A 25998-nucleotide genomic window follows, 5' to 3' on the forward strand; every position below is an offset into this window, starting at 1 on the left:
GGCTGCGGCTGGAAATCGTCAGGAGGACGGTAAATAGTTTTAACATGACTTTAAAATCGCCATCCACCAAGCCAAAATGCTAATGTTATCAATAGTTAGCTCGTTCTGGTTTCCTAACTGCATCGGGAGGTAATGTTAGCGTAGCTGGGAGCTTCATGGAGAAAGCTAAAGTTTATGTTAGCTCCCCTACAGCTGTCAGTTAGCTTCCACGTCATATTATCTTCTTATATCTGTAGTCTCAGTAACGTGACAATCTGCTGGAAACAGGTTGCTTATAAATCACTAAACTAGTTGTGACAGCATCGTTTGGCTTGGTTTTTAATGCAGTTAACATCGTTTGTTACTTACCTAGTTTATGACAAATGGTTTCGGCTGTGCTTCCGAACATGATGTCATTGTGCTAACCGAGCACTGATAGCCTTTACAACAGAGCCGCTTCCCTTGTTAGATCATGTTTCATTACTTTGTTGATTTGTGTTTGTCGCTGTGTGTCTGGAAATCCAGCAGCTAAGCTCTTGCACAATACACTTAATGTCCTCATTATCCGTCTGAACTTTAATTCTGTTCGTGACAAAACTTGCATGAAGAAAAGTGTGTTTTCCTGTTAGACTTTCGTCTTAAAATTCTATCTCAGGGTGGGGGATACCACTAGTTGTTGCTGTGATTTTGGCAAGGTGTTAACAATCCCAAATTGTTATAAATGTATAAATACTGCGGTGACCCCTGCGTGTAATGCTGCGTGATGTCACTGCTGGCCCTGCAGGAGGATTACACCAATGGAAGAATAAGGAGAGAAAGAGGCGGCGCTCTTGGATCTATGTACTGATTTGGGTTCAGTAGAGCGGGCAACGCGCCGGGAACCGTGCCATCCCGGTCCATCCTGGTCCATCCTGGTCCATCCCGGTCCAAATACAGGTCCTCGCCACTCTAGGGGCAACCCCTTAGCAGACAGCTAAGTGTTTTATAGAAATATTCTATATAATCTTCATCTTAGCCTACCAATCAGAAGGTTGGTAGTTCGATCCCTGGCCCTGCAGTCACATGTCGAAGTGTTCTTGGGCAAGACCCTGAACCCCGAGTTGCCCCCGATGCTGCTAGCCTCGTGGGTCCGTCCTGATCTCGCGAGCTCCAGTTTTCCACTCGTAGATCAGTCTGGCATCTTGAGATAGAGAAAATTTGGAGCCGTTAGCCAAACGACCGGGCCAATCGGCGTTGGTTTTGAGGCGGGTTTAGGTGGTGATAGACGGATGGTTTATCCAATCAGTTAACCAGTATTTTCAGACCGTGGTAGCCCTAATTCTGTTAGCCGCTCGCTAATGCTTTTTTTCTCTTGGATCCTTCTTTTAGAATATGGTCCGGGAACCTGAAATGGTGTCTTTTATTCCTAAATTCTCGTTACACAAACGGCAAATCTCCTTTACCGACATGTTGCTTGCATGCTGAGCTAACGAGCTATGCTTTGCCTGCAGCAGCAGGGGCGGGCTTGTGGTTGTATTTTCATACGCTTCGTGGATCTGATTGGTTGATTTGCCCTGTCTATCACCAACATAGGTGATAGAAAGATGGTTCATCCAATCAGCTAACCAGTATTTCTGCCCCTTCCCAAATGGATATGCCGAGCAAATGCGAAGCAATCCATCTGGCGGAGTCAGGTCACGATGCTGCGCCATCGGAGTGCAAATGTGTGTGAATGCTTATCTGATGAGCAGGTGGCAGCTTGTACGACAGCCTCGGCCACAGTGTATGAATGTGTGTGTGAATGGTGAGTGGTTCCTGTACTATGTAAAAAGCGCTTTTGAGTAGTCGTTTAGACTAGAAAAGCACTATATATAAAAACAGTCCATTTACATTTGAATCCAGCTATGAATCTTTTTCTCATGTCTTTGAGTTTTTTTCCTATCTCTAATTTGATATAATAAATCTCTATCAAAACATTGCCTTTTTCAACTAAAATTGTATAACTTGCACAAAAAAAAACTTAACTGGGAACAGTGTGTCCTTTGGAATTGAAAATAATCACTAAAGTGCACCCTAAAGTCAATACCCAACGTTTTTCTTTTGTCATCAGATGATGGGAACTCATTCATTTGCATAACGGGAGAGAAACTTCCTGGAAGTGGAGGTTTTGAATGAGTTTCGGTAATGTTCTAGAGAGGCATGGAGTTGAATGAAATCTATTGGCTTTGGCTTCCAGCATGAAACCAACCCCACCGTCATCATACAGTACTACTAATGTACCTATGTTTTCTAAAAGTGCCTTAGATGTAGCGTGGAGCAGTGTGAGAATGTTCCGGTTATTTTGAAATTAATCTATTTTATCATGTTTTTTGTTTTTTTTACGTTGCAGCCCTAAACCAACATCACCAGCAACGTTTCCACTTAAAACCTCAGTAAAAGCTCAAGTTGTAACTATTGTAGAATCTTTTATCCCTCTTCTGTCCTGCATTAGTGCTGGTAAGTTCTGTCTTGATGGGTCTTGGGTTTGTTTGGGCATCGTTTTTTGATTTGAACAATTCTGATTCCAATTCCGCTTCTTCGTTTAGATTCTGGTTCTAATTGATTCCGGTTCTTTGAGGTGTGGAGTTCAAATGGGTCACGTGCGTATTTCACAGATAAAAGGACATTTTATTCTTAAAAGTGCCCTGCCACACAAAACCGTTTTTACTTGCATTTTTTGAAATATGTTAGGTCCATATGTGTTTGTGTTATGTGGTGAATGTGAAAATGAACTGCTACCTCCTCTGTCAGCTCTAGCCACTGAAAAGAAATAGGCAGAGAACTCAGGCCAATTACAAAAGCTGGTCAGTCTGACATCATGTTGCCTGACCTCATTACTATTCATGAGCTCATCCAATTGCGCTGGGTGAAGGATGCTGACACCAAGTCTTAATTGGCTAGCTGTTAGCCAATCAGATTCAAACAGCTTAGCTTGTTGAATATTAATGAGAACTGGCAGAAATCGAGTCTTCCTGCAGGCTTTCTATACCAAACTAGAATGGCTTGAAACAAGGTAACCAAGGCATTATTTCCACAAAAAATGTTACAGAGTCCATGGTAGAACTTCAGACATTACCACAAAGTAATAAAATACATGTGGCGGGGCACCTTTAAAATAAAGCCTCACTAGAGCGCTGCTTGCTGTGCTCCGTGGCTGCAACACAACAAGCGCCTGGAAGTACGGCGGCCGATCGTTGGATTTGAAACCAAATTTTCGAAACCATTCCAATTCATAAAAATAAATAAATAAATAAACTACTCCAAGTTGGAACGGTTCTCGCAGCCCAATCCTAGTCATGGGGCAAAACCACTTGTAGAACATGTCATTCTCTCTGTAATTGTCCGGGTATTTGGTTGAGAAACGCAGACACACTGCACTGTAGTGTTTGAGCAGCATATAGTACAGCTAATAGATGTTACCTTGGCACTCCTGATACTACTACAGTACTATTCCTACAAAAATGAGATTACTCCTGAATCTGTTTCTGTACTGATCCCTGCTGTGAGCATCAAGGTTGTCCAATGACTAATCATCAGATAACTATTTTAGATTTTGGGAGCGCATTCAATGCAAAATAACAACAATGCAAACAAGCGGAACTTGTGCTCTGTTGCCAGCTGGTTAACTTAACAGTTTTTTCTTTTCTTTCTTAATGGTGGAACGTTTCCAGCATGCTGATATCTGTGGCAACGATGTGTACTGTGTGTTCTTGCTTTTGGTGTTTATAGATCTGGTTGTTGTGCGATTGCTGGTTTTGTGTAGAAAGATGTTAATGGACCACACTCCCCTCTCTGTTTCCCCGCTCAGGATGGGAATCAGAAACAGCAATAAACAAAAGTAGACTGATCATAGCCATATTGATAAAGCGTCAGGGGTTATTGGCTGTTTTTTTTTTGGGTTTTTTTTGTTAATGAGCATAAAGCACATTTAAAACGCGCCACGTCTTTGAGCGAGTGATCCTTTGTCTGTTAGACCTTCTAGATGCAAATACAGTGCAAGTGCAGAATTAGGCTAAGTGCAAGAAAATAATTCACACAATGTCACATCTTCAATTAGGGCCTGTCAACACCAAGAATAACACATTTGAAAATGCACTTTCTGTGTCAAATGGATTTTCCTATCAGTTTTTTTATTTTTATTTTATTTTTACAGTTTCTCGTAAAGGTGTGTGTGTGTGTCCTCTTGGCTCTATACGTTATTGAAGCGGAGTCATTCAGCTCTGGGATAAGTGCACTTTTTTTAGTCATAGTCTGTTTTTATTAAAGATTTTATAACAAAAATCTGTATTAAAGACACTTTATATTTTTTACTTTGAAAGGAGAATGAGATAAAAAGAATTGAAAAATCTAATAATAATAATAATAATAATGAGAAATCAATAACAACATAGGAATAGACATTTCTTTTTGCTTCCATTTTTTTCTACAAATGTCAAGAAAGGCTGCGAAATGGCATGCAACTTCCAAACAGACCCTTAGAGAGAGAACACCCTTTTTATTTTTTGGCTTAAATTGAAACATTAATTTGCTGTCTGTCTAAACACACCTTCAAAGTTCTCCATTGACATTGAAACAAAAACGGTGGAATCCCTTTCTCATTTATTTCCTCTTTCAGTTGAGCAGCAGAATTGTGCATTTACAACTCTCATATTTCCCTGTAACAGTTGTTAAGTTGTTCCCGCCTTCATGTCTACACTGTTAACAGCAGACCAATGTAATTGTTCTTTGGCGCTTCCAGAAGTTAATGTGTGCAACTGTAAGAAAAAAGAAAAGTTATTGCTCGAAAACATTTGGCCGAGCAAACAGTTTCCTAATATGGGTTGGAAAGGTTAGCTGTTGTGAATCCATTTTAAAACCGGTGCATAACTCCTTATATGTATTTTAGTATTTCCCACTTTTTTGGTGTTTATCACAATTTGAAATGGCTTTGTGTAGTAGAGTGTGTTTTGAATTGGTCGAATCATCTGCATTTCTTTTGAGCATTCCAGCTTTGCAAAACTTTACTCGCAGCGACATTGTGCGACGTCATACAGCAATACGTTGTCCCGGTTTTTGTTTTTGTGTTCATTTCGGGAAGTAATCCGAGTTCTGTCCTCCTGTGTCAACAGATGCAGTGAAGGGATAGAAGATGAAAATACACAAGAAGGACAAGCAGCAGGTTTGTTTTACACACACACACACACACACACACACACACACACACACACACACACACACACACACACACACACTAAAAAACTAGGTCATTATAAAAACCTTTATACACAGCAGCTTTGATACTAAATAATACATCACATTTTCTTTTTAGCTTCAATCTTGAGGGTGTTTAGCGTGTCGATCCTGGACATATCCCTGAGTCCTTTTAATACAGTGACCCAGCTCAACATCAGATCCGGGTGCGAGTGTATTCTGTGTTACTGTTTTTCACACATGAATGGAGGCTCCTGTAATATAAGACAGCGGTAAGACAAATGCTTTCAGCTCTGTTGGCAACAGAATACTGATCTAATGCTAACGGGGCTCTCTAGCACCAAAAGTGCGAGTGCAACATTGCACAGAGCAAGGCCATTATTTTCAGCGGAGAGAGAGCGGCTGCACTCGGCCGGGCGGCTGGCATTTTGACAGCAACTTGCATTGAGCGTTAGAATTGTACAGGACAGAAGAGAGGAGGAAAGGGTAATTTGTGCTTCTCTGATTTACAAAGTTCTGTAAGTTTCTTATAAAAGAATCTCAAGCATGGCAGAAAATATCAGAGCATGAGGACACTGGGTCAGAACATTGATATTGTAATTGCTTGTAATTGCTACATGCTGATGTAGTGTGTAGGGTGGTAGTTAGCTGCTGAGTTGGACAAAGTGCTGATCTTCGTTCTGGGCACTACCTCGCGCAAAGTACTCACTCTTTCACATTTGGTCTGAAACCATCTAGTCTTTATCGACGACGTTTCATTTCCGCCGGAATTTCCGCCGGATTTCCCTAATTTTCGGCCGGATGTCCGTCCACTTCCTCTTTCTTTGTGTGTGCGTTCCTAAATGCCGGTGGATTTCTGAGGACTATGGTTAACTGCTCCTCAGATCTCTGCAGGGTAAATCCAGACCGCTAGCTAGACTATCTGTCCAATCTGAGTTTTCTCTCGCACGACTTAAACAAACTTTTGAACGTACACATGTTCCACCAAAACAAGTTCCTCCCCGAGGTCTATTTTGCAGAGGGACTGTGGCTCCGTCCGGCGAATAGCGGCGCCTAAGACGATTGTGATTGGTTTTAAGAAATGCCAATAAACCAGAGCACGTTTTTCTCCTATCCCAGAATGTGGACCAGCCAGACCCTCCTTTGCAGCGCTGTGGAGGAAGGTCTGGCAATGCGAGACTAGAAACCTCCATACTCCACCTCAAAAAATGTTGTACTTTATAGTACTTAAAGGCAAGGTTGGTAATGTTGAAAAGCTAGCAAGATTCAAAAGTAGCTTCTCACCATCTAACCCCTCCCCCTGTCCTTAGGGCTTCACCCCACACACAGACGTGCATGAGCACCGCTCTTTTTCGCTCATTTTTCAGAGTCCATAAGTTATTTATTGCTGTCAGGGTGTAAAGACCATTTCAAACAAGTGTATATTGGAAATAGTTACCAACCCTGCCTTTAAGCACCTAAAATATCCTATATAAAAGAACCTGCGTTAGGAAAAGAGAGGTCTCAGAACATTGTGTTGTTGTAGATCCATTCAGTGATGCTAAAGTTAAACAAAGGGCTCTTTTCATTTCTCTATTTTGTGCCTCTTCTTCTCCTCGCTCCTCCGGCCTCCTGCCTGTGACCCCAAAACCCATCTCAGCATGCCATGTTAATGGGACGTCTCAATTCCTAAAATGCATCTCGAGGGGAGAGGAGGCTTTCCGGAGGAGCTATGAGCCAGGATGCACAGGTGTATCCTGGAACTGGGCGACATGGAGAAAATCAAATATCACGATCTTCTTGACCAAATACATCAATGTCGATATTGCGGCGATATTTTAGGCTTGAAAATGGGTGCTTACAAAATATTTACACAAGAGAAATTACATCACTTTCCTCTAATGCCAGTGAAACCAGGAAAATACATCACTTTTGTCATATCATATATTAGGATATCCAAAATTAAAGACGATATCTAGCCTCAAATACAGATATCGATGGAATACCGACATATTGCCCAGCCCCTAGTGTATCCTAAGTCTTTTTGGGACCCGTGACTTAAAAAAAAGGACCGCGTGACACAGCAAACCATGGCAGCTGTACCACACGTCACATTTAATTGAAGTCGCTTGATAATGACTGCTCCCAAGCACACATCTATCTCCTCGTGTCTCTTCCTCGCCTCCTCCACTCGCACCTAAGGTGGGAGGGAACTGAGACGAGAGGGGGGGGCGAGGAAAGGAATCGAGAAAGGACAAATCGAATGTTGAGAAGAGGGGATAATCTGGTGATTTGTTTCCAAATGTAGCTTCCTGTGGCATCAGAAACATTCTTGTTTTCATTGTCTGACGTCACTGTGTCTGCTTAAGTGTTTTATTTATTTATTTATTTTTGTTTTTTTACTTTTATACTTGAAAACTCAGAACAATGGAACAAAAGTGTCCATAGTATACGCACACTTTTCAATCAACTCTTCTCAGTATCTGCTTCCAGCAAACAGAAGGTGCATTAAGTAGGGCTGGGTAATGTCGATACCAATACCGTGACTTCAATACCGGTTCCTAAATCATACTTTTTTCAATACCAGTGTTATAAAAGAAAAAGAAATTGCAACATTACACATTACGGCAAAAAATCATTTATTTTTCAGCTCTTACTACACGAGCCTCTGTGTAACGTAGAGTTTTTCCTGCGTGTCTCTACGAAGTATAACGTTAGACAGTCAATCACAGACATTAGTATCTTGGTAGAAGCATGCTGCTGACGCGGATGAGATTTACTCCGTAGGTATTGAAATTGGGTATCGAATGACAAGGCTTTTTTCGATACTTTCGAGGCAATTTGGTCGGTGCCTAAAAAGTATTGGATACCCAGATACCCAGCCCTAGCATTATTGAACCTAATTTCCAGGTGTCCACCTCGCTCATAGTGGTGTAGAATTGTTCTGTTGAAGGTATTTTAGTATTTCTTTTCCCTGATGGCTTGCTGTTTGTAATATTTATGAGTCAGGCTGAGCAGTGATGAGTCATGAGTTTTTCTAAGTTGGAGGTGACACAGCAGTCTCTCAGCTGAGCACGAGGCCTCCATAACGCAGTGACAGGGTGCCCGCGCTGTCATAACAGGGAAACGTGATCATTCACTCCTTCATCAACATTATTTGGTTTGCGTTTACTAGGGGTGTGAATCTTCACTGGTCTCATGATTCCATAACGGTTCGATCCGATTCGATATCGCGATGCATCATGAGGAGTCCCCTCCTCAAATTTATTATATATTGCTCTACATGGTTTTCATCGATCATCATAATCGGTCTGTCACTAGCCTGGGTAAACCCTGCCGAACTTCCGGCAAATTGGAGATTTGCTCTGCAAGTCAGTCTGGCGAAGAGCCCATTCAAACCCATTTCCATTCCAATGTCTCCAAAATCGAGGCACCAATCACAACTGCTGAGGCGGGCTTTACACCAATCACAACCGTTGAGGCGGGCTATACGCGACGACAATAGCGCAGCGATGGCGAGCAGCTTTTTGTTTACATTCAACGTGATGGCTACCGAAGCGCAGCATCACCCGGATCGTTGGTCTGATTGGTTGAAGGACTATCCAATTGAGCCCAGAGGCATTTGAGCGGCGTCCGTTGGTGACGCCCCTTTGGAAATGAGCTGTCAAAGAACCTTTCCCAGACCCACTCTCGGTTACAACTGAGAATGGTCTGGTGTCAACCAGGCCAGTCTGTCACTGCATCGACGCAGAATCGTCTAGGTCCGCATCACGATGCAATGATTCATTTCAACAACTGATTGAACCGATTGAGCCGCGCTTATAGTTTGATAAAGTTCTGAAAAAGCTACTGGGAACCAAGCAATCGGCCCATTCCCAACAGGCCCGCGCTCCAAACGGGTACTGAACTAGAATTCAGAAAATACAGAAAGAACTTAAAGCTATAATATGTAGGATTTCCATAAAAAAACAATGTGTAAAGACTAATAGTAAATGTCTCAATCATCACTTATGACCCACTAGAAGTGTGTGGTGCTGTCTGTATCTGCAGAGACGCTGCTCTCTGCCTGGATTTTCTCTTCTTATTTTGCCAAATACGGGACGTTTATGGGCGTCAGCGAAGAGCCTTTGGGCCCTCACGTGGGTGTGTAACCCCTAGCCAATAACTTTCTCCTTCCCAATACCGCCACTTTGTCACGCCCCTCGGCGCCTGACACCGACGCACAAGGCACCCAGACGAGACCTCTGCTGTGAGCTGTTGGTCAGTGTGCCTAATGTGTAACCGACACACACGTGCAGCGACAGGATTTTTTGTATCCTATTGAGCTTCATCCTGTCGATGAAGCTAAATATTCACGCAAAATCCGGCAATGCGGCACCTTCCCGCAGAGGTCTGGGTGTGTTTTATTTCTGCTTTAGAACGTTTACTGCCTTGAAGATTTAAATGTCTTCATAAACCCTTCCTCATACATTTCTTTAAGAAGATGAGACTGAAACCTACAAAGAAGCTCCCGGAGGATGGGTTTAGCTAATGCACATTTTCTCTTCAAAAACAACACATTTGTACAAATAGAACACAAGATTTTTCTTTTTTTTCATTCACTGCTGTTGTGCATGTCTGCCAGCCGCCGCCGTTTCAGCTCAGCCACTTCCATGTTTGCCTGTATCGTCAGTGCTGAGAGCCGTGTGCAGGCTGACTCTGAATGTTGTATATAGCCCCTTTAAGGTAATCCCATCCTCTTAATTTAGACGTTTTCTCAGTTGACTTCTGTTTTTGGAGGGACCTATCTTGCACCCGGCGCAAGTGTCTTTGCTAGTTTAAGACCGACGCAGTAGTCAATTTCCCGTCCAGCGCCCACGTCGTTTAAATAGCAAATGCACCTTGCGCCCATCTTTGCGCCCATGGGCGTTCTGGTCTTACAGGGAGGTGTGTTCAGGTGCATTTTCGTCGTATTGCTATCTTGATTCTATCTGCCAACAAAAACCAGGTCTAAAGTCAATAGCGCAGCATTTTATTGTTATTTTAACAGCGAATTAGTAAAATGCGCCTAGGCTTGTGCACAGCTATGCTTGTTACACGCACAGCAGCACGCAAACATGCAAAAGATTAAAAATTAAAATATTGCAATGTGAAATAGTCTTAGGATATGATCTGCTCACAGGCTTTCACTTCACGCATGAGCAGATCACTCTCTTCTCCTGAAAATCTCTCCTTCCTGCTTAGCAAATCCGCCATAATAATAGCAATTCGCCAAGGTCCAACCGCGCCTGGCTTTTAAAGGGAATGGGAGATGACCCTCTGATTGGTTTATTGCATGTTACGCCCAAAACACACCTATGAATTAATGAAGACACTAAGTACAACCCTTTTGAACCGTGCGCCCGGCACACGGACCCTTTTTATTGCCGTTAAACTAGCAGAAGGGGATTTGCCGTGCGCCTAGATCGTTAAAATAAGGCCCCTAATGTTGTTGGCGGCTGCCTATTTAATTTATTTTTTATTTTTTATTTGAATCATTGTTTGAGGCTTGAAAGGGCAAACTCCTTAATGTCTAATATATTAGGTAAAGTGAGTTTATATGAGCTTGTACTTCATTATAATACCAGTTGTATTGATCCCCTCCCACATTAAATCAGCTTTATTATCCCAGCAGGGACGTTTTAGTTACAGCAACCACAGTTAAAACAATTAGAAGCCTACAGCGCCACATCCAAACATGATGTTTAAGATGAAGTTATAGCAACGCATGTCAGGGGCAGAATCGGTGAAATACATACATTTCGGCTGTATTTTCGAACTGTGCAGTTTGGTTTACAGCTCATATCAGCTTGTGTTCAGAGGGGAGGTGATGGGATTTTGGCTGATGCAGTGATGGCGTGTCTAGTATCTGATCTACATTTCACGCGGCCCTCAAGTTATCTCCTCGTTATCGGCCACATCGTGAAACAACTTCGCGATAACGTCATTGCGGCGGAGGGATGTGTAGAGGAACTGATCTCTGTCTGGAAATGTGATTACCGCGTTGGAAGAACTAACCGTACAAAGGAATGGGTGGTGATGGTGTTAATATACTCTCCTGGCATAAACAGAACATTACTGCGTTGGTGTGTTTTTAAAAGGAGAGGGTAGGAATGTCTTGTTAAATGTTGAGGATGGTGATCTGCAGGTGAAAGCTTTTTTTTTTTTTTGTCATTGTACAGAATACAACAAAATTAGGAGCGCTCCTTCTGATCAGTGCAATAAAAGTCCAAAAAATATATTACAAAGACAAAAACAACTGAAGTAAACCAACAAAACCAAAGCAAGTTCATATTAACATAATAAGTAAGATAAATAAATCCAATATAATTTGCACTAAAATAAGCGTTTGCTTTGCAAAATAAGAATTTGAATTGTAAGAATTAGTTTGTATTGCAGGAATGAGAGTATGTGTTGCAGGAATATGAGTTTGTGTTGCACATGTAATGCCGAATATTGTTTATGCAGTTTGATATGCATAATCTAAATACAGCTTTTTGTGCCTTTTTTATTATTATTAATAATTATTGGGGCGACCCGATAGCCGCGTGGTTAGGCCACATAATACATGGGCGCAAATTCCCCTCAGCAGTACACCCCGGCTGGCCGGATCGTTTGCTGCATCTTATTGCTCAACTCTTTCCCCACATTTCCTGATTCTCTGATTTAAAGGCAAAAAATCTTAGCAGTTTTATGTGCATAGATGTTTTTTCAATTAATTGAATGGCTGCACCAGTTACCCTTTTTTTTTTTTTTTTTTTTTTTTTTTTTTTAATCATGGAGTAATCTGTGTCTAGGTAGAATCGTTTAGTCAAAACAGTGAAACATTTCCCAGAACCCAAAAGTGACTTTTTCAGATGTTTTGTCTGTCCAACCGTTTACAATGCTGTAAAACGGAGAAAAGCAGCACAAGCTCAGATTGTAGAAGCTGGAACTTTGCATTTTCTTTTGGCAGTTTTCTTGATAAGTGACTTAAACATTTAATTAATTATCCCAATTTATTTCATCTTGATGGACTAATCGATTTGATCGACTTTTTGTTTCAGCACCTATTAAACATAAAATCACCAATGATTCATATCAGTGGCGCAGCAAAGTGCCCCCAACTGCTATTTTCACGGAATGCATGATTGTTTTTTTTGTTTCTCCCTCCAGTATTTTTTTTTTTTCCACCACAATCCATGACTCAGCAATGTGAAACTGAGTTTTCTGCACTTCAAGGTAAAGCAGAGAAAAGACGGAATTCTTTCCTGTCTGAGGCCTAGATTCAGTCACTTTGATCATGTTTCCGTACTCACCCAAACAGCTGAAATGTTCGTCTGCAGCGCCTTTTTTTTTTTTTTTTCCTTTCTCCCCCCTCCTCCTTTTTTTTTTTCTTCTTTTTCTTATTGGGAATAACAAGAATGTAGCTCTCCTCTGAGCTGGAATTCCTTTTCTCAAGCCTTTCGGTGGAGTTTGAAGAAGGCTCACTCTCGCTTTGCATCGGTTTTGTGGTTTCTCAGTAACGTTGCACGTATGGGTAGATGGATACGTAAAAGCACACTTTTAAATAGAAGATGCATCATTCTCATTTCAGTCAGCTCTTATTCTAAGCTCAGTAAAAGATAGATTGGTATTTTATTTCCCCTCCAACTGTCAAAACTTGAGTTGCATGCAACACCCACATTTTTTTCATCACAGGCTTCCGTTGTTTTGAAAATGACATTCAAGCAGATTGCAGCATTGAAAAGACCAAGATTAACTTGTGATTGAATATTGACAAAAAAATCTCTTCAGGTCCCAGCTCACATTGTAACATCCTGATGAGATTTGTGTCAGAATTGACCAGTATGATGTTTAATGGGGGGAAATGGAATCCTTTATATAAGGTTACAGTGTTGTAGTCACGTCACCACCTGTCGAGTCCAAGTCAAGTCTTGAGTCCCCAGTGTTCGAGTCCCAGTCACCGAAGAAGAGTCTTGAGTCGAGTCACCAGAACCTGAGGTCGAGTCACGAGTCCAGAGAATAGCAACTCGAGTCCTCCATCACTGGCCCCCGCATGAAACCGTTAACGGACTAAATATACATATATATGAATTTATATAGATAAATATAAATATACATCAATATGTTATATCACTTAAAACGTAGTCAGACACTTCATCCAACTTCCGAGTCCTATTTCATGAATGCTTGAGTCCAAGTCCAAGTCATTAGTGCGTGAGTCCAGGTCAAGTCACACGTCCAGAGAATAGCGCCCTGAGTCCAGGACTCGAGTAGCCTGGCTCCGTCCTCCTACGTACTTCCGCTCAATTAGAGCTGGGCAATATATCGATATTATATCGATATCGTGATATGAGACTAGATATTGTCTTAGATTTTGGATATCGTAATATGGCATAAGTGTTGTCATTTCCTGGTTTTAAAGGCTGCATTACAGTAAAGTGATGTCATTTTCTGAACTTACCAGACTGTTGTAACTGTTCTATTATTTGCCTTTACCCACTTCATTATATCCACACTACTGATTACTGATTTATCAAAAATCTCATTGTGTAAATATTTTGTGAAATCACCATTAGTCAACACTACAATATCATTGCGGTATTGATATCGAGGTATTTGGTCAAAAATATTGTGATATTTGATTTTCTCCATATCGCCAAGCCCTACGCTCAATTTTCATTTCCCTTCAGTACTCAGTCTGGGTTTGTGTTATATTCTTGGGTTTTCTCCGGCCAAATATTTGGCGGTCCAATCAGAGAACAGAGGCAGTGGCTGAGAACAATGGCGTTGAGGTTGTGACGTGCGCTAGTTTGAGTTGTAGTTCCGTAATGGCGTGGCGGAGCAAGAACAATCTTTGCTGAGTTGTGTTGGTGGCCATGATGTTGTGGCCCTCCTCCCCACGTGGTTCGGGAACAGTTAGATTTTCCAGCTCGCTCCGTTAGCGGTGAAGGAGTTGGCTAACGCTAGCGATGCTAAGCCGATAGTTGTTGTTGTCGTCTCCCCTATTGTTAGCCTGGTACTACCAGACAGTACGTAGGAGGGCGGAGCGTCTCTGGGCAGATCCAATAGTTTTAAACTTCAACAGAGTACCCGCCTTCAAGGAAGTTAACCCTTGCCAATGGAGAGAGGCCAGACTCCCTGTACAAATAAAATGTACCAGAGTCTGGTAGGACCAGGCTAGGACTCGAGTACTCCATCGCTGCAATGTTACATGTTGCTTGATTGAGATGATAAAGGGGCGGTAAAACCTTACACAGTTGAGAGCAACATAACGTAAACAAAAGCGAGGCAGTAACCTACAGATGGGAAATATAAAAGTAGTGAAATCAAATATTTAATAGAGTCCTCATTACTTTTGAAATGAATTCAGTGGTTAGTGGCTTTTTTTTTTTTTTTTTTTTTTTTTTTTTAAGGAAATTGTAATGGCTTTATTAGAGTAGACGGTAGAGACAGACATGAAATGAAGGGAAGGAAAGCAACCCGGGGACATTGTGATTTCATGGTCAGGGTCTCAGACCCTTCAGTCCACCACGGAGCCCCACCACAACAATACATTGGTGACTATCAAACATTCACCGGTTGCAGCTCCTCAAATGTGAAGATTTGCTGCTTTTATTTGTTCTTATTAGGGATGTCACAATACCAAAAATCTACAAGTTGGTACTCTCTGGATGGGAGCTCCACGTTTTTTATGTAATGCACACGTGTCAAACTCAAGGCCAGGGGGCCAAATACTGCCCCTTGCAAATTTTGATCCGGCCCGCATATCAATTTAGGTTCAGAATAAAAACTGCAATTACGCCACACTCCAAGCTGAATTTTGGCAGATTTGCCAAATCTAAATTCTATGATGGCTAAGGAACATTTTTGCAGACTTTTGTAGGGCTTTATGAGACCTGCAATACTACAGTCAAAAATATTTGACTTTTTCAATTACATAAAAGCATGTCACTAAACTACACATGTCTGGCCCTTGATGTGATTCTCATTTTCCAGTGTGGCCCTTAGTGAAATTGAGTTTGACACAGCTGATGTAATGTAACGGTAAAGCCAGAGGCTGACTGCGGTCAGGTCAAGCCGTCGTGCACGGCAACGGACACGAGGCGCTCTGTTTTTCTGTGCTGGTGGGCGTTCTTCTTCTTCTTCTACAGCAATTACAGCCTCATGTTACCTACAAGTAGAGTATAGTATACTTATTTAAAATCTGTATAATACACATTTTAAATAAAAAAATTATAAAGAGCACTTGTATCGAGTAGTCTTAATTGGCCAAAACCTTGAGTTTAGTTATCAGGGTCGCTATCATGGTAGAGAAAAAGGTGTGTGTGTGTGTTTAGTGTCACTGCCGCGTGGATACGCTGAATATTCAACATGGCAGTTAGTGCAGCCGTTTTTCCGTAACTTGGAGGAACTTCTTCTATTATTCAGCCACTTAAAAAATGTGTTCTGCATTAATCCTTCCTTACAGAAGCCGAGCGGTGTTAGACCTGTGTGAAACCCAGGTTGGGAGCAGCGTCGTGCACCAGGGTAGCACGTGTGTTAGCCTAGCATTGTTAACCACACACTCGAATTCTGCTTGCTGTTGTAGCCGTGAAAGGAAGCAGCAGCATTGATGAGACTGCAGTGCTCGTGGTCTATATTTGTGTGTGTGTGTGTGTGTGTGTGTGTGTGTGTGTGTGTGTGTGTGTGTGTGTGTGTGTGTGTGTGTGTGTGTGTGTGTGTGTGTGTGTGTGTGTGTGTGTGATTGATTTAATAGGCAGCGTGATTGCAGGCAGCCTCCCTCAGCTGTGTTCGCTCGGCTTTACTGGGCTGGCAGAGCATGTTACACTGCAGTACGTCACTGGAGGCTCTGTGTGTGTGTGTGTGTGTCTGATAGACTTTATGTTTTTGTGTGAAGAGAGAGACCGTGTGTTAGTGTGTATTTGCAAGGAGAGACGGACCGTGTGTGTTTTTAAAAAAAAATCTTTACGCATGTAGTCATCCATGTAAGCACGTTGAGCCGTGAAACTTGTGAAGATACTTGTGTCAGTGTGTGTGTTTGTTTTTAAGAGGGGCTAAGCCGTGTATGTAGTCAGTCATGTAAGCACACCGAGTGGGAGTGAGGGAGAAAGTCTTTGTGTGTGCGTGCATGCTTGTGTAGTCATGTAAGCACATTCAACCGTGACGTGATGCCACTATGGTGTGTGTGTGTGTGTGTGTGTGTGTGTGTGTGTGTGTGTGTGTGTGTGTGTGTGTGTGTGTGTGTGTGTGTGTGTGTGTGTGTGTGTGTGTGTGTGTGTGTGTGTGTGTGTGTGTGTGTGTGTGTGTGTGTGTGTGTGTGTGTGTGTGTGTGTGTGTGTGTGTTGCAGTTTTGTTGTTGTGGAGATGGATGGCAGCAGCTTGGGTCATTACTGAGCCTGAGTTAGCTTAGCGGCTAATTTTAGCTTCTAGGTTACCGTGTCTGCCGAAGTGGTTTTTCTGTACGAGGAGGCAAGGCAAGTGAGCATGGAGCGAGGTGAGCGTGGAGATAGTTTATTTTTATGTATTAAAAAATCTTCTGAAGTGAAAAGGCTGGTTGGGATGTAAACAAAGGTTATGAGCACCGGGGTTCAAACCTGATAAGGATGTCTTATTGGTCTAAACACCACACTATGCCCCGTGTGCCTGTTTTCTTTCTAAAATGTATAGCGGTCATTGCACCCCGCTTCCAGATGAGTTCATTTTCTGTTAAATTAAAAATAACAGTATTTAACGTACAGTAATAAAGGAGCCTCTAGTATGTTGATCCTCAGAGAAAATGCTGTTCTAGGTGAGAAGAGTGTTTATACGGTACTGGAGAGTGAAAGGAGCCGTTTGAAATTGGGCATGGGGAGATGACATTTACTAAATGGTCATAAGATGAATGTCATGGATCTGTGGGGAATTTGGGTCATTACGGCTACGAGGCAGAAAATGCAGGTGAAAATTGTAATGGCGAAATATTTAAAATCTCGTAAACAAAAAGAATTCTCTGCTGTGTTGCTGTCAATGGATTCACTTGTGGGACGGAGTACATGTCATGCACCCCCTCAGTTCTCTGATCCACGGTTAGAATTGTTTATGGGATGTGTCGAGTGAGCAGAAAGTTGTGCAGGAGGCGGCTTGTTCTGCGATACGGCCTTTGCTTCAGCTTGCTTTTTCGTGTCAGGTAAAGCTTGTGGCATCATGCAAATGTGGCCTACTTGGCCAGCAGTGATTCTGCTGTTACTCATTCTGGTGCGAGTGGCCTAGTTACACCTATGCCCTTCGTCATTTTCAAACACTAGACACACACCGTTTTGAATGATTTTGATTAATTTTCTGTCTTATTCAAATTGAAATCACTACTGATGGGAAACAAATCATGATTAACCCCTAAAGTAGTCTTGCATTGCCAGACCCTGCTTCACAGCGCTGCGGAAGAGGGTCCGGCTTGTCCACACAGCATTCTGGGATGGGAGAAAAAACGTGCTCTGGTTCATTGGCATTTCTTTAAAGGTACAATATGTAAGATTTCTGCATTAAAAGGTCTAAAAATGACTTTACCTATGTTATATATTTTGTTGAGTTGTATACTTACACTATCCTAAATGTTTCCAACAATTTTCAAACCCAGAGAAATGTGTAATTTTATTTTTGACACGGGACGTTTCGTTTAGTCGCCTGTCAGTGGCATCATATAACCTTTGAGCCCTCTGGTTACTCTAACATCCTTCAAAACACGGGCACCCAGATGATCCATTTGAGACCTTATTTATTGATATTGACTGATTTAAATATCAATCGATCCAACTTAATGTTAGGCTACTACAATGTGCTGGTTGACAAGTAACGTTAGCTAATGCTTGGTGGGTAAAGTTATAACATGCTCATAAAGTTATTTTTAGTATGATTATTTTTGACCACGGTTAACAGCACTGGGCTAACATACCAACATGTTCATCAGTAACGTTAGCTGTATAAAGAGACGACTAGCACGCTAGCTAGCACCCCCCGGTGTGTTTGCCTGGGATGAGAGCTGACAACAACCCCGGGACATATAGTTACCGTTAGCCCCCAAACAGCTAGAAGCAAGCCACTATCATTACAGCAGTCCAAACCCGGCCAGCACTTAACTACAGTGGCGGGTGCTTATGACGCTATATAGTATAATGAACCGTCAGGAAACCCTATCAGACCCAGATCCCACTAAACATGATGATAAACTTAAATGGGTGAACTTGTCCGTAAACAGATGCATTCTGATCTGCGATAGTGTTTAACAATTACAACTCCCGTAATTCCACAACGTCATCAAAAGTCCTTGATTGTTGCTTTGATTGAAAGACCCCTAGCGGCAGAAAATTACATATTGTAGGTTGAAACCAATCACAATTGTTTTGGGCGGTGCTAAGCGCCGGACGGAGCCAAGTTGCCTCTGCTTGTTTTGGTGGAACATGTGTGCGTTCAAAAGTTGTTTTAGTCGTGCAACAGAAAACTCAGATTGGACAGATAGTCTAGCTAGCTGTCTGGATTGACCCTGCAGAGATCTGAGGAGCAGTTAACCATAGTCCTCCAGAAATTCTAGCACAAAGAAAGCGTAAGGTAACGGACATCCTGCCGAAAAGAGGGGCGTTCGCGGGAATTTCTGACAGCAACGGGGAAATCCAGGAAGTGGAAGGTCGTGGATATAGACTACCCCCAAAGTAAATCGGGTCAGATGAGCCCAAGTCAGACTTTATTGCGGCCTTGTTGAACCTGGGCTAAAATGTGGACCTGTTTGGTCTTTCAGTTGAGTGGTTCTCAGTCAGTAAATTTCAATTAGATGCATTCTTTTACATCATGTATCCCAGGTGCAAGTCGGTAGTAGTTCACCCCTGTTGGGAAAAGTATGCTCAGTAAGCACTGGTTAGGTCCTCTATGGCCCAGCAGGATCCAGGCTGTTTTTACAGAGCTTCTGATCTCTAGCGCTCGCATGTCCACCCCCAGATTACAGTCTATTTAAAGTAGTCATCAAAAGTCTTTCAGAGGAATGGCTTGCGCAGATGCTAAGTCTAAACTTTAAGGCTGCTGCTAATGATTATTTTCACTGTTGAATTACTTTCTCAATTATTTGATTAGTTGTTAACTCTATAAAATGCCAAAAAAGTTTGAAAAATGTGGATCAGTGTTTCCCGAAGCCCAGGATGACGTCCTCCAATATCTTACATTGTCCAAAACTCAAAGATATTCAGTTTACTGTCACAGAGGAGTGAATAAACTAGAAAATATTCACATTTAAGAAGCTGCAGTTGACTTTTGTCAAGTAATCGATTAATCTTTGTCGCTCTGCTAAACTTCTTTTGGAGAATTTGTTGAAAATAAAATCTTTTCTGTTCTGTCCAACATCTTCAAGTACTCAGCTTTCCTGGCACCTGTCCTCTTTGAAAGGAAGTGTGTGCTTCGCTAAAGTGTCCTTGAGCAAGACGCAGGTCAAATTGGTCTTAAATGTTTCATTGTTTCCCACACCCGCATCTTATCCTCACGTCTCCGTCCCTCCCAGGTCAGACATGAGGTAGAGATGCAAGAAAAAGATGCAAAGAGAGAAGGATCAAGGGTTTTAGAGCACATTTCCTCTTAAATTAACAGTTTAACAAGCATCTGCACATTCATTAAAAACCTCTGTTCTGTTTCTTTTGTAAAGTTCCAGAAAGCATATAAGAGCAAGAGTTGTTTCTATTTTTTGATGTTGCAGAATATTAGAAACACCTCCAAATATAGTGCAGTCCACCACTAACTATGACCCCAATGTTAAAACATAATAATTTAGGTAAGACCTTTATGACAGTGTCAAAAACATTCCAGGCACCATAGAAGTCCATTTTATGGCATTTTCAGTTGTATCGGGCTGCATTAGATTGTACAGATGTACCTAAAGTGGCCACTGAGTGTATTTTGAGAAAAAGATTGAGTGATGGAAACTCATTCTGTCTTGTTAAAAGGGGCGATCCGACAACACAAACCCAAATGTGCAGAGTGCGTTCACACTTTAGCACCACTGTAGACGTGTGCGATGGGTTTTGCACATAAAGGCCATTTTGCATGTGTAACTACCAGAGGTGTCAAAAGTATTCCCATTCATTACTCATGTAGAAGTATAGATACTAGGGTTTAAAAAGACCTTTTGTAGAAGTTGAAGTATCAACTCAAGCTTTTTACTCAGGTGAAAGTGTAAAAGTACCGTTTTCAATACTACTTAAAGTATAAAAGTAAAAAAATGCTTTTCCAAATTAGATGGCGAGTTTTGGAAACAATTAGCTGGTGGTGGTATTTGGGTGCACAGAGCTTGCAGCGCATTCGAAAGGAGTTTGTTTTTGCACCCAACCATTTCATAAAATTCTTCCAGGTACGGCCAGCAGGATGTAGAAGGGTTGGCCGGTCTTCCTGGCTGCCAAACTCCTCGCCGGTGCTTGGTCGGGACAGTTCGCCCGAGTTCTCTCGAGTCTCTGCCACGGACATCTTGGTACTAGGCTACATACGTCTGCTGTTTCCTTGCTGGAGCGTCAGAATGGTATAGGTTTATACTTCTCATCCAACCACAATCAAATTCACTCTATCCGGATGGCGCGATTTTATCTGGATAGATTTTTTTTGTGTGTTTTTTTTGAACAATGACGAGCCGGAATAAAAACAAGCCGAACTGAAATAGAAGTAACGAGGCTATTTTTAAAATGTAAGGAGTAGAAAGTACAGATAATTGTGTGAAAATGTAAGGAGTAGAAGTAAAAAGTCTGCTGTAAAATAATTACTCCATAATTTCTACTTAAGTAAGGTAACAAAGTATTTTTACTTCGTTACTTGACACTAGGGCTGGGCGATAGGGAGAAAATCAGATATCACGATCAGTGCATGAAGTTAACTTTTTTGACTTTTTACCAGCCACTTTTTTTTTTGCCTCATAAAAGGCAAAAAACAGGACTTGCTGTGTCTCTATGATCCTATCCTGTCCTATTCATGGTAGCCTACTCATGGACATTGCACATGTGCTGTAGTAGGGGGTCCAGCCTTGATAATACTGCATTGGGGTCTGGTGTTGGCTCGTTAACGCCACAGCATATAAGAGATGAGAGGACTGACTAAATCAGGAGTAGCCTACGATGATGTTGGTATAATATGAAAACAGCTGGTGGATTTAAGACACAAAATAATAATTTATTGAATGAATCAAATATGAACATATCTGTCAGTGGCTTCATTGTTAGTTAATTTCCTATCCTGGGCTGGGACTCCCATTCATACGGTTTCATATTGGACTTTAACTTATCATTGCACTTACAATAAAGTAGCTGTCCTCAATGTATGTCATCCTGTAGGTCTCATCTGCGTTTTTTCCTGCATCCAGTGTGTGTGTGTGTGTGTGTGTGTGTGTGTGTGTGTGTGTGTGTGTGTGTGTGTGTGTGTGTGTGTGTGTGTGTGTGTGTGTGTGTGTGTGTGTGTGTGTGTGTGTGTGTGTGTGTGTGTGTGCGCGTGCGCGTCAGTCGCGGGGGAAACGGAGCAACAGGCTGACAAGATGGAACAGCAGCAACTTTCAGAGACTTAAGAGTGAAAAATGGTTCCAGCGTACATTGATGTTACAATGTATACAGGTTGGCAGGACGGACTGAAAAGTGTTGCACGGTCTTTCGCTGTACGTTTTGTTGGTCAATGGGAGAAGTTCGAGTCACACACACTTCATAACCGAAACAAGGAAATTAATTTGACCCGTTCTCCCTCCCGCTTGGTCAGTGGCTGCGCGATAGGGAGCCCCGGCTGTCAAGCAATGTCTTCCAGTGATTCCCCCTGATTGGACCAGGCCCGTAAGCAACCGCGTACCCTGCTTACCGATAGTTACGCATCTGAATCACTCAATTCTCATTGGCTACCCGCCAAAGTGTGCTGGTGTTAATTTCATGCCCTGATCACGATATTCTTGACCAGATACCTCGATATCGATGTTGCAGCAATATTCTAGGGTTGACAATTGGGGCTTTAACAAAATATCTTCACATTTAGATTTTAGATGAATAATCATCAGTAATGTGGACATAATGTCTAAGTTTGGAAAAGGCAAATAATAGAACAGCTAGAACAGTCTGGTAGGTTCAGAAAAGTACATCACTTTACTGTACTGCAGCCTTTAAAACCAGGAAAAGACACTTATGTCATATTACAATATTACGATATCCAAAATCTAAGACGATATCTAGTCTCAATGCTAAGTCATTCATTGATGGATTAATTGATTAGTAGAAAATGAATTGGATTAACTATTTTGATAATTGATTAATGGTTTAAGTCTTATCTTTTGTTACGGACGGTTAGTCACACAAAAATGTTGAAGCAATTTGAAGAGGTCACCTCGGGCTCTGGGAAATTGTGAATTTCGTGATGTTTTCTGACATTTCATGCCCCATACTGACTAATTGTGTGCAGATTATTCCGTAATGAAAATATTCGTGGGATGTCTTTTAGGATTTCTGTTGATTGTAAGCCTGCTTTAAAATCATGACAAATCAGATGTAATTTTCTTACCATTTTAAAAAACGTGATTTCAATTTTAAATTGTTTTTTAAATCTCATTCTGATTATTCTGTATTCTGTAGTATTCTGATTTCTGACAAACTGCACTGCATTTTGGTCAAAAGAGGACAGAGTTGCATTTAACCTGAGTTGAACTCGGGGATATTGATGTCACCTGGCCCATCAAACCAAATTAAAGTAATGCCTGACCACATTTATTTCGGATATGATCGATCCAATTGCATCCTCCTGAAACAATGGCTTGTTATCCAGTTTTTTCATCCGATGGTTAGACATGTGGATGCACACAGATGGACGGACAGACAGATATTTAAACGGACAAGAGGAAGGACAGGTGAACATTTGGGAATACAGGCTGACGTCAGACACGTTACGAGTCGATCCATCCGTCAGACTGAATAGACAGACAGTCGGTAGCCAGTGGCAATGAAAGGGTTACCATGGTGACCGCGTGTTTACGTCCGCCTCCCCGCTCCCCTCAGCTTTGGCACTGAGAGCCAGTTTCCATGGCAACGGCTCGGATTGCCCCTCCCCCACACCCCCCAACCCCATTCCAAAGCGTGTGTGTGTGTGATGATGATGATTGAGATGATTCCTCATACCTGTGTGAGTAGCAGAGTCTGTTGAGCACATCTGCATTGGCCTCACGACACAAGGCAGTACTCATCATGCTGCATAAAACATCAGTTAGAAAAACACACATGCACCTGCTCCACGTCCCGCTACGCCGGCCATACATCAATATGACATGCACACATTTAAAAAAAAATTTTGCAGACAGAAATACACACGCCACATGAGGATTTGCACACAAACATGCACAGACGTCACTCTGTCGGTCTGACCTGGAGAGCTAGTCCCCTCCACAGTGAGTGCGCTCCCTGTTCTCTGGTTTCTAAATAAAGTCAAGAGCATCAGAAAAAAGGGCCATAGCCAGATTTAGACTCTTCATCACTCTCTCTGTGCTTCGCTGTCATAGGAACCATCAAATACACGTGTGTATGTAGGTGTGACGAAATTCCACATAATCGCAGTAAAGTGCCGGCGCTGGCTCGTTTTCACTTCCGTTGACAAGTGCAAAATGTGCTACAGTTTGTGGCGGTGACATTGGTACGAAAACATACGGGCGGCATAAAGTCTCTCACATTACATACAGATGGACAGAGCCCACGAACAGCAGTTGTAAAGAGACAACAGACGGTAGACCATGCGGTACATAAAACTGTATGTATATTAAACGCTGTGACAGCTGGTGGTTGATACCTGTTTATGCATCTCCAGCCAGCCTGCCAGCCCTGATTGGTTTGCAGCGCTTTGTTTTTGTATATAAAATTTTGTGTATTTTAGAATTTAAGCTGCAGCACATTTTGTACTGTAGTGGATAGGAAGTTCGTAGCTCATGATAGCTAAGCTATTTGATTTGTTACTGCTGTGTCGAAGATTATCTGAAGATTCTTTGTTTTCAAAGACACCAGTGGTAATCTGTTATTCAGCCCTCATGTTTATTAGGTAATGTTAAAGGTTTTTTTGGGATATTTTGAAGTGGGGTTGTATGAGGTACTTATCCATAGTCGATGTATTACCTCCATGGGTCGGGGGGGAATCGATACAAAAGAGGTAACAAATTGCAATATATCACAGAATATCGCAATGTGTTTAAAATTGCAATAATATCGTGTCGTGACACAAGTATCGTGATAATATTGTATCGTGGGGCCTCTGGTGATTCTCACCCCTATAACCTACAGTAGATGGAGGTCGGCACGCCCCCAGTTTGGGGCAGCAGGCAGGAGTACCGACACAGAAGCTAAGAAGTGTCCAGCTGTGGTCGGGGGCAGCAGCTAAACGTATCTTAGACAAAAAAAGGCCTGTCTAATAAAAATCAAATCGGATTAAGTGTACACTATGGTGGCCCTGAAGTGCAAACCACAACAGCAATTCACACGTGTCGTGTTGTGGCAATTTGCTGACGTGTTGTGGTGATTTGCTGTCGTTTGTGGCGATTTGCTGACGTGTTGTGGCGATTTGCTGATGTGTTTGATTTGCTGTCATGTTGTGTGAATTGCTATTGTGTTGTGGTAATTTGCTGTTGTGTTGTGGCGATTTGCTGTAGTGTTGTGGTGATTTGCTGTCGTGTTGTGTGAATTGCTGTTTTGTTGTGTTATTTACTGTCGTGTTGTGGTAATTTGCTGTAGTGTTGTGATTTTCCGTCGTGTTGTTTGATTCGCTGGTTTGTACCATGCCACCGTATATTTGAGATATTTTCACTGCTTTACCTTGTCATGAATCCCTTTTTTTAAATAAAATAACACTAACAAACCAACCAATCAGGGCAGCGGTAGACCAGTGTCCAGGGTAAAATTACAGTTTTTTGGTCAAATGAGTCTGGTGGCTTTGAAGATAGCATAGATGGATATAATGGCTTCACTTCCCCGTTGTAAAGCGCTGTACTGTGTACTGTAGATTTGTCAGCCACTACAAAAAGGCATGATGCTGCAGGCTGGTTTTTCCACAGTTCATATCACATGTCACAGGATGCTTTACTCATGTGAAAAGCATGAGGACATTGAATCGTTGAATCAAACGGTCTTTTGTCAGTTACCTGTTTGCATGCAGAGAGTCAAATGTTATCAGCAACTGTCTGTATTTATTAGAAACATTATTTTTATGTTTGACGCTCTTTCTCTCTCTGGAGAACATGCTTGAGTTCAATTCAAATATACTGGGCTGTATTGTCATATTCCAGCTAGCCTAATAGGGTTATTTCATAAGCCTTATTCGCACGGGATTAGTATTACCTGGTGACCTCCAGTCATTTGTAATAATTACGGAGTGATCTTAATCTCGTGCGAATCAGTCATGTAAAAATTCCGCCGCAAATGACCCACCATATTTTGCCGAACAACGAGGTCCTATGGAATAAATCTGTTTCATCTGATTATTTTTTGGGCATTTTTAGGCCTTTATTTATTTTTTTTTAATTGTTTATTTTCACATTTTTCTTCTTACCATAAAAATAGAAAAACAAGAGAGCAGAAAAAAAAAAAAAAAATAATAATAATAAAAAAAATTTAAAAAAAGTCTTCTACGCCTTCGTTTAGTTGGTTAGCAGTGTACATTTTGTACTTCATGTATACACAGACATCGCATATATATATACATACATTCTCTACACAGGTTTTATACAGACCGTAGACCATATTTAAGTACATTATTTGGGGGGGGGATTTCTTCTTCTCAATCCATATTAATGCATGTTATTGCTTGCCATTCATGGCCAAAATAATCTTTAAG

At 41.7% G+C, this 25998-nt stretch overlaps 1 protein-coding gene across 8 annotated transcripts in view; it reads left to right on the forward strand.

Annotated features, from left to right (window-relative positions):
• chd6 (chromodomain helicase DNA binding protein 6) overlaps positions 1–25998 on the forward strand; it is a 145356-nt gene that overhangs the window by 26042 nt on the left and 93316 nt on the right. For all 8 annotated transcript variants that reach the window (XM_028577096.1, XM_028577097.1, XM_028577098.1 and 5 more), the window contains one exon: positions 5106–5155. In XM_028577096.1, coding sequence (XP_028432897.1) covers positions 5126–5155 — 30 coding nt within the window. In that variant the 5' untranslated portion in view covers positions 5106–5125. The remainder of the gene's footprint in view (positions 1–5105; positions 5156–25998) is intronic.

This window comes from Perca flavescens, chromosome 4 (assembly GCF_004354835.1).
Source record: "Perca flavescens isolate YP-PL-M2 chromosome 4, PFLA_1.0, whole genome shotgun sequence".
Lineage (NCBI taxonomy): Eukaryota > Metazoa > Chordata > Actinopteri > Perciformes > Percidae > Perca > Perca flavescens.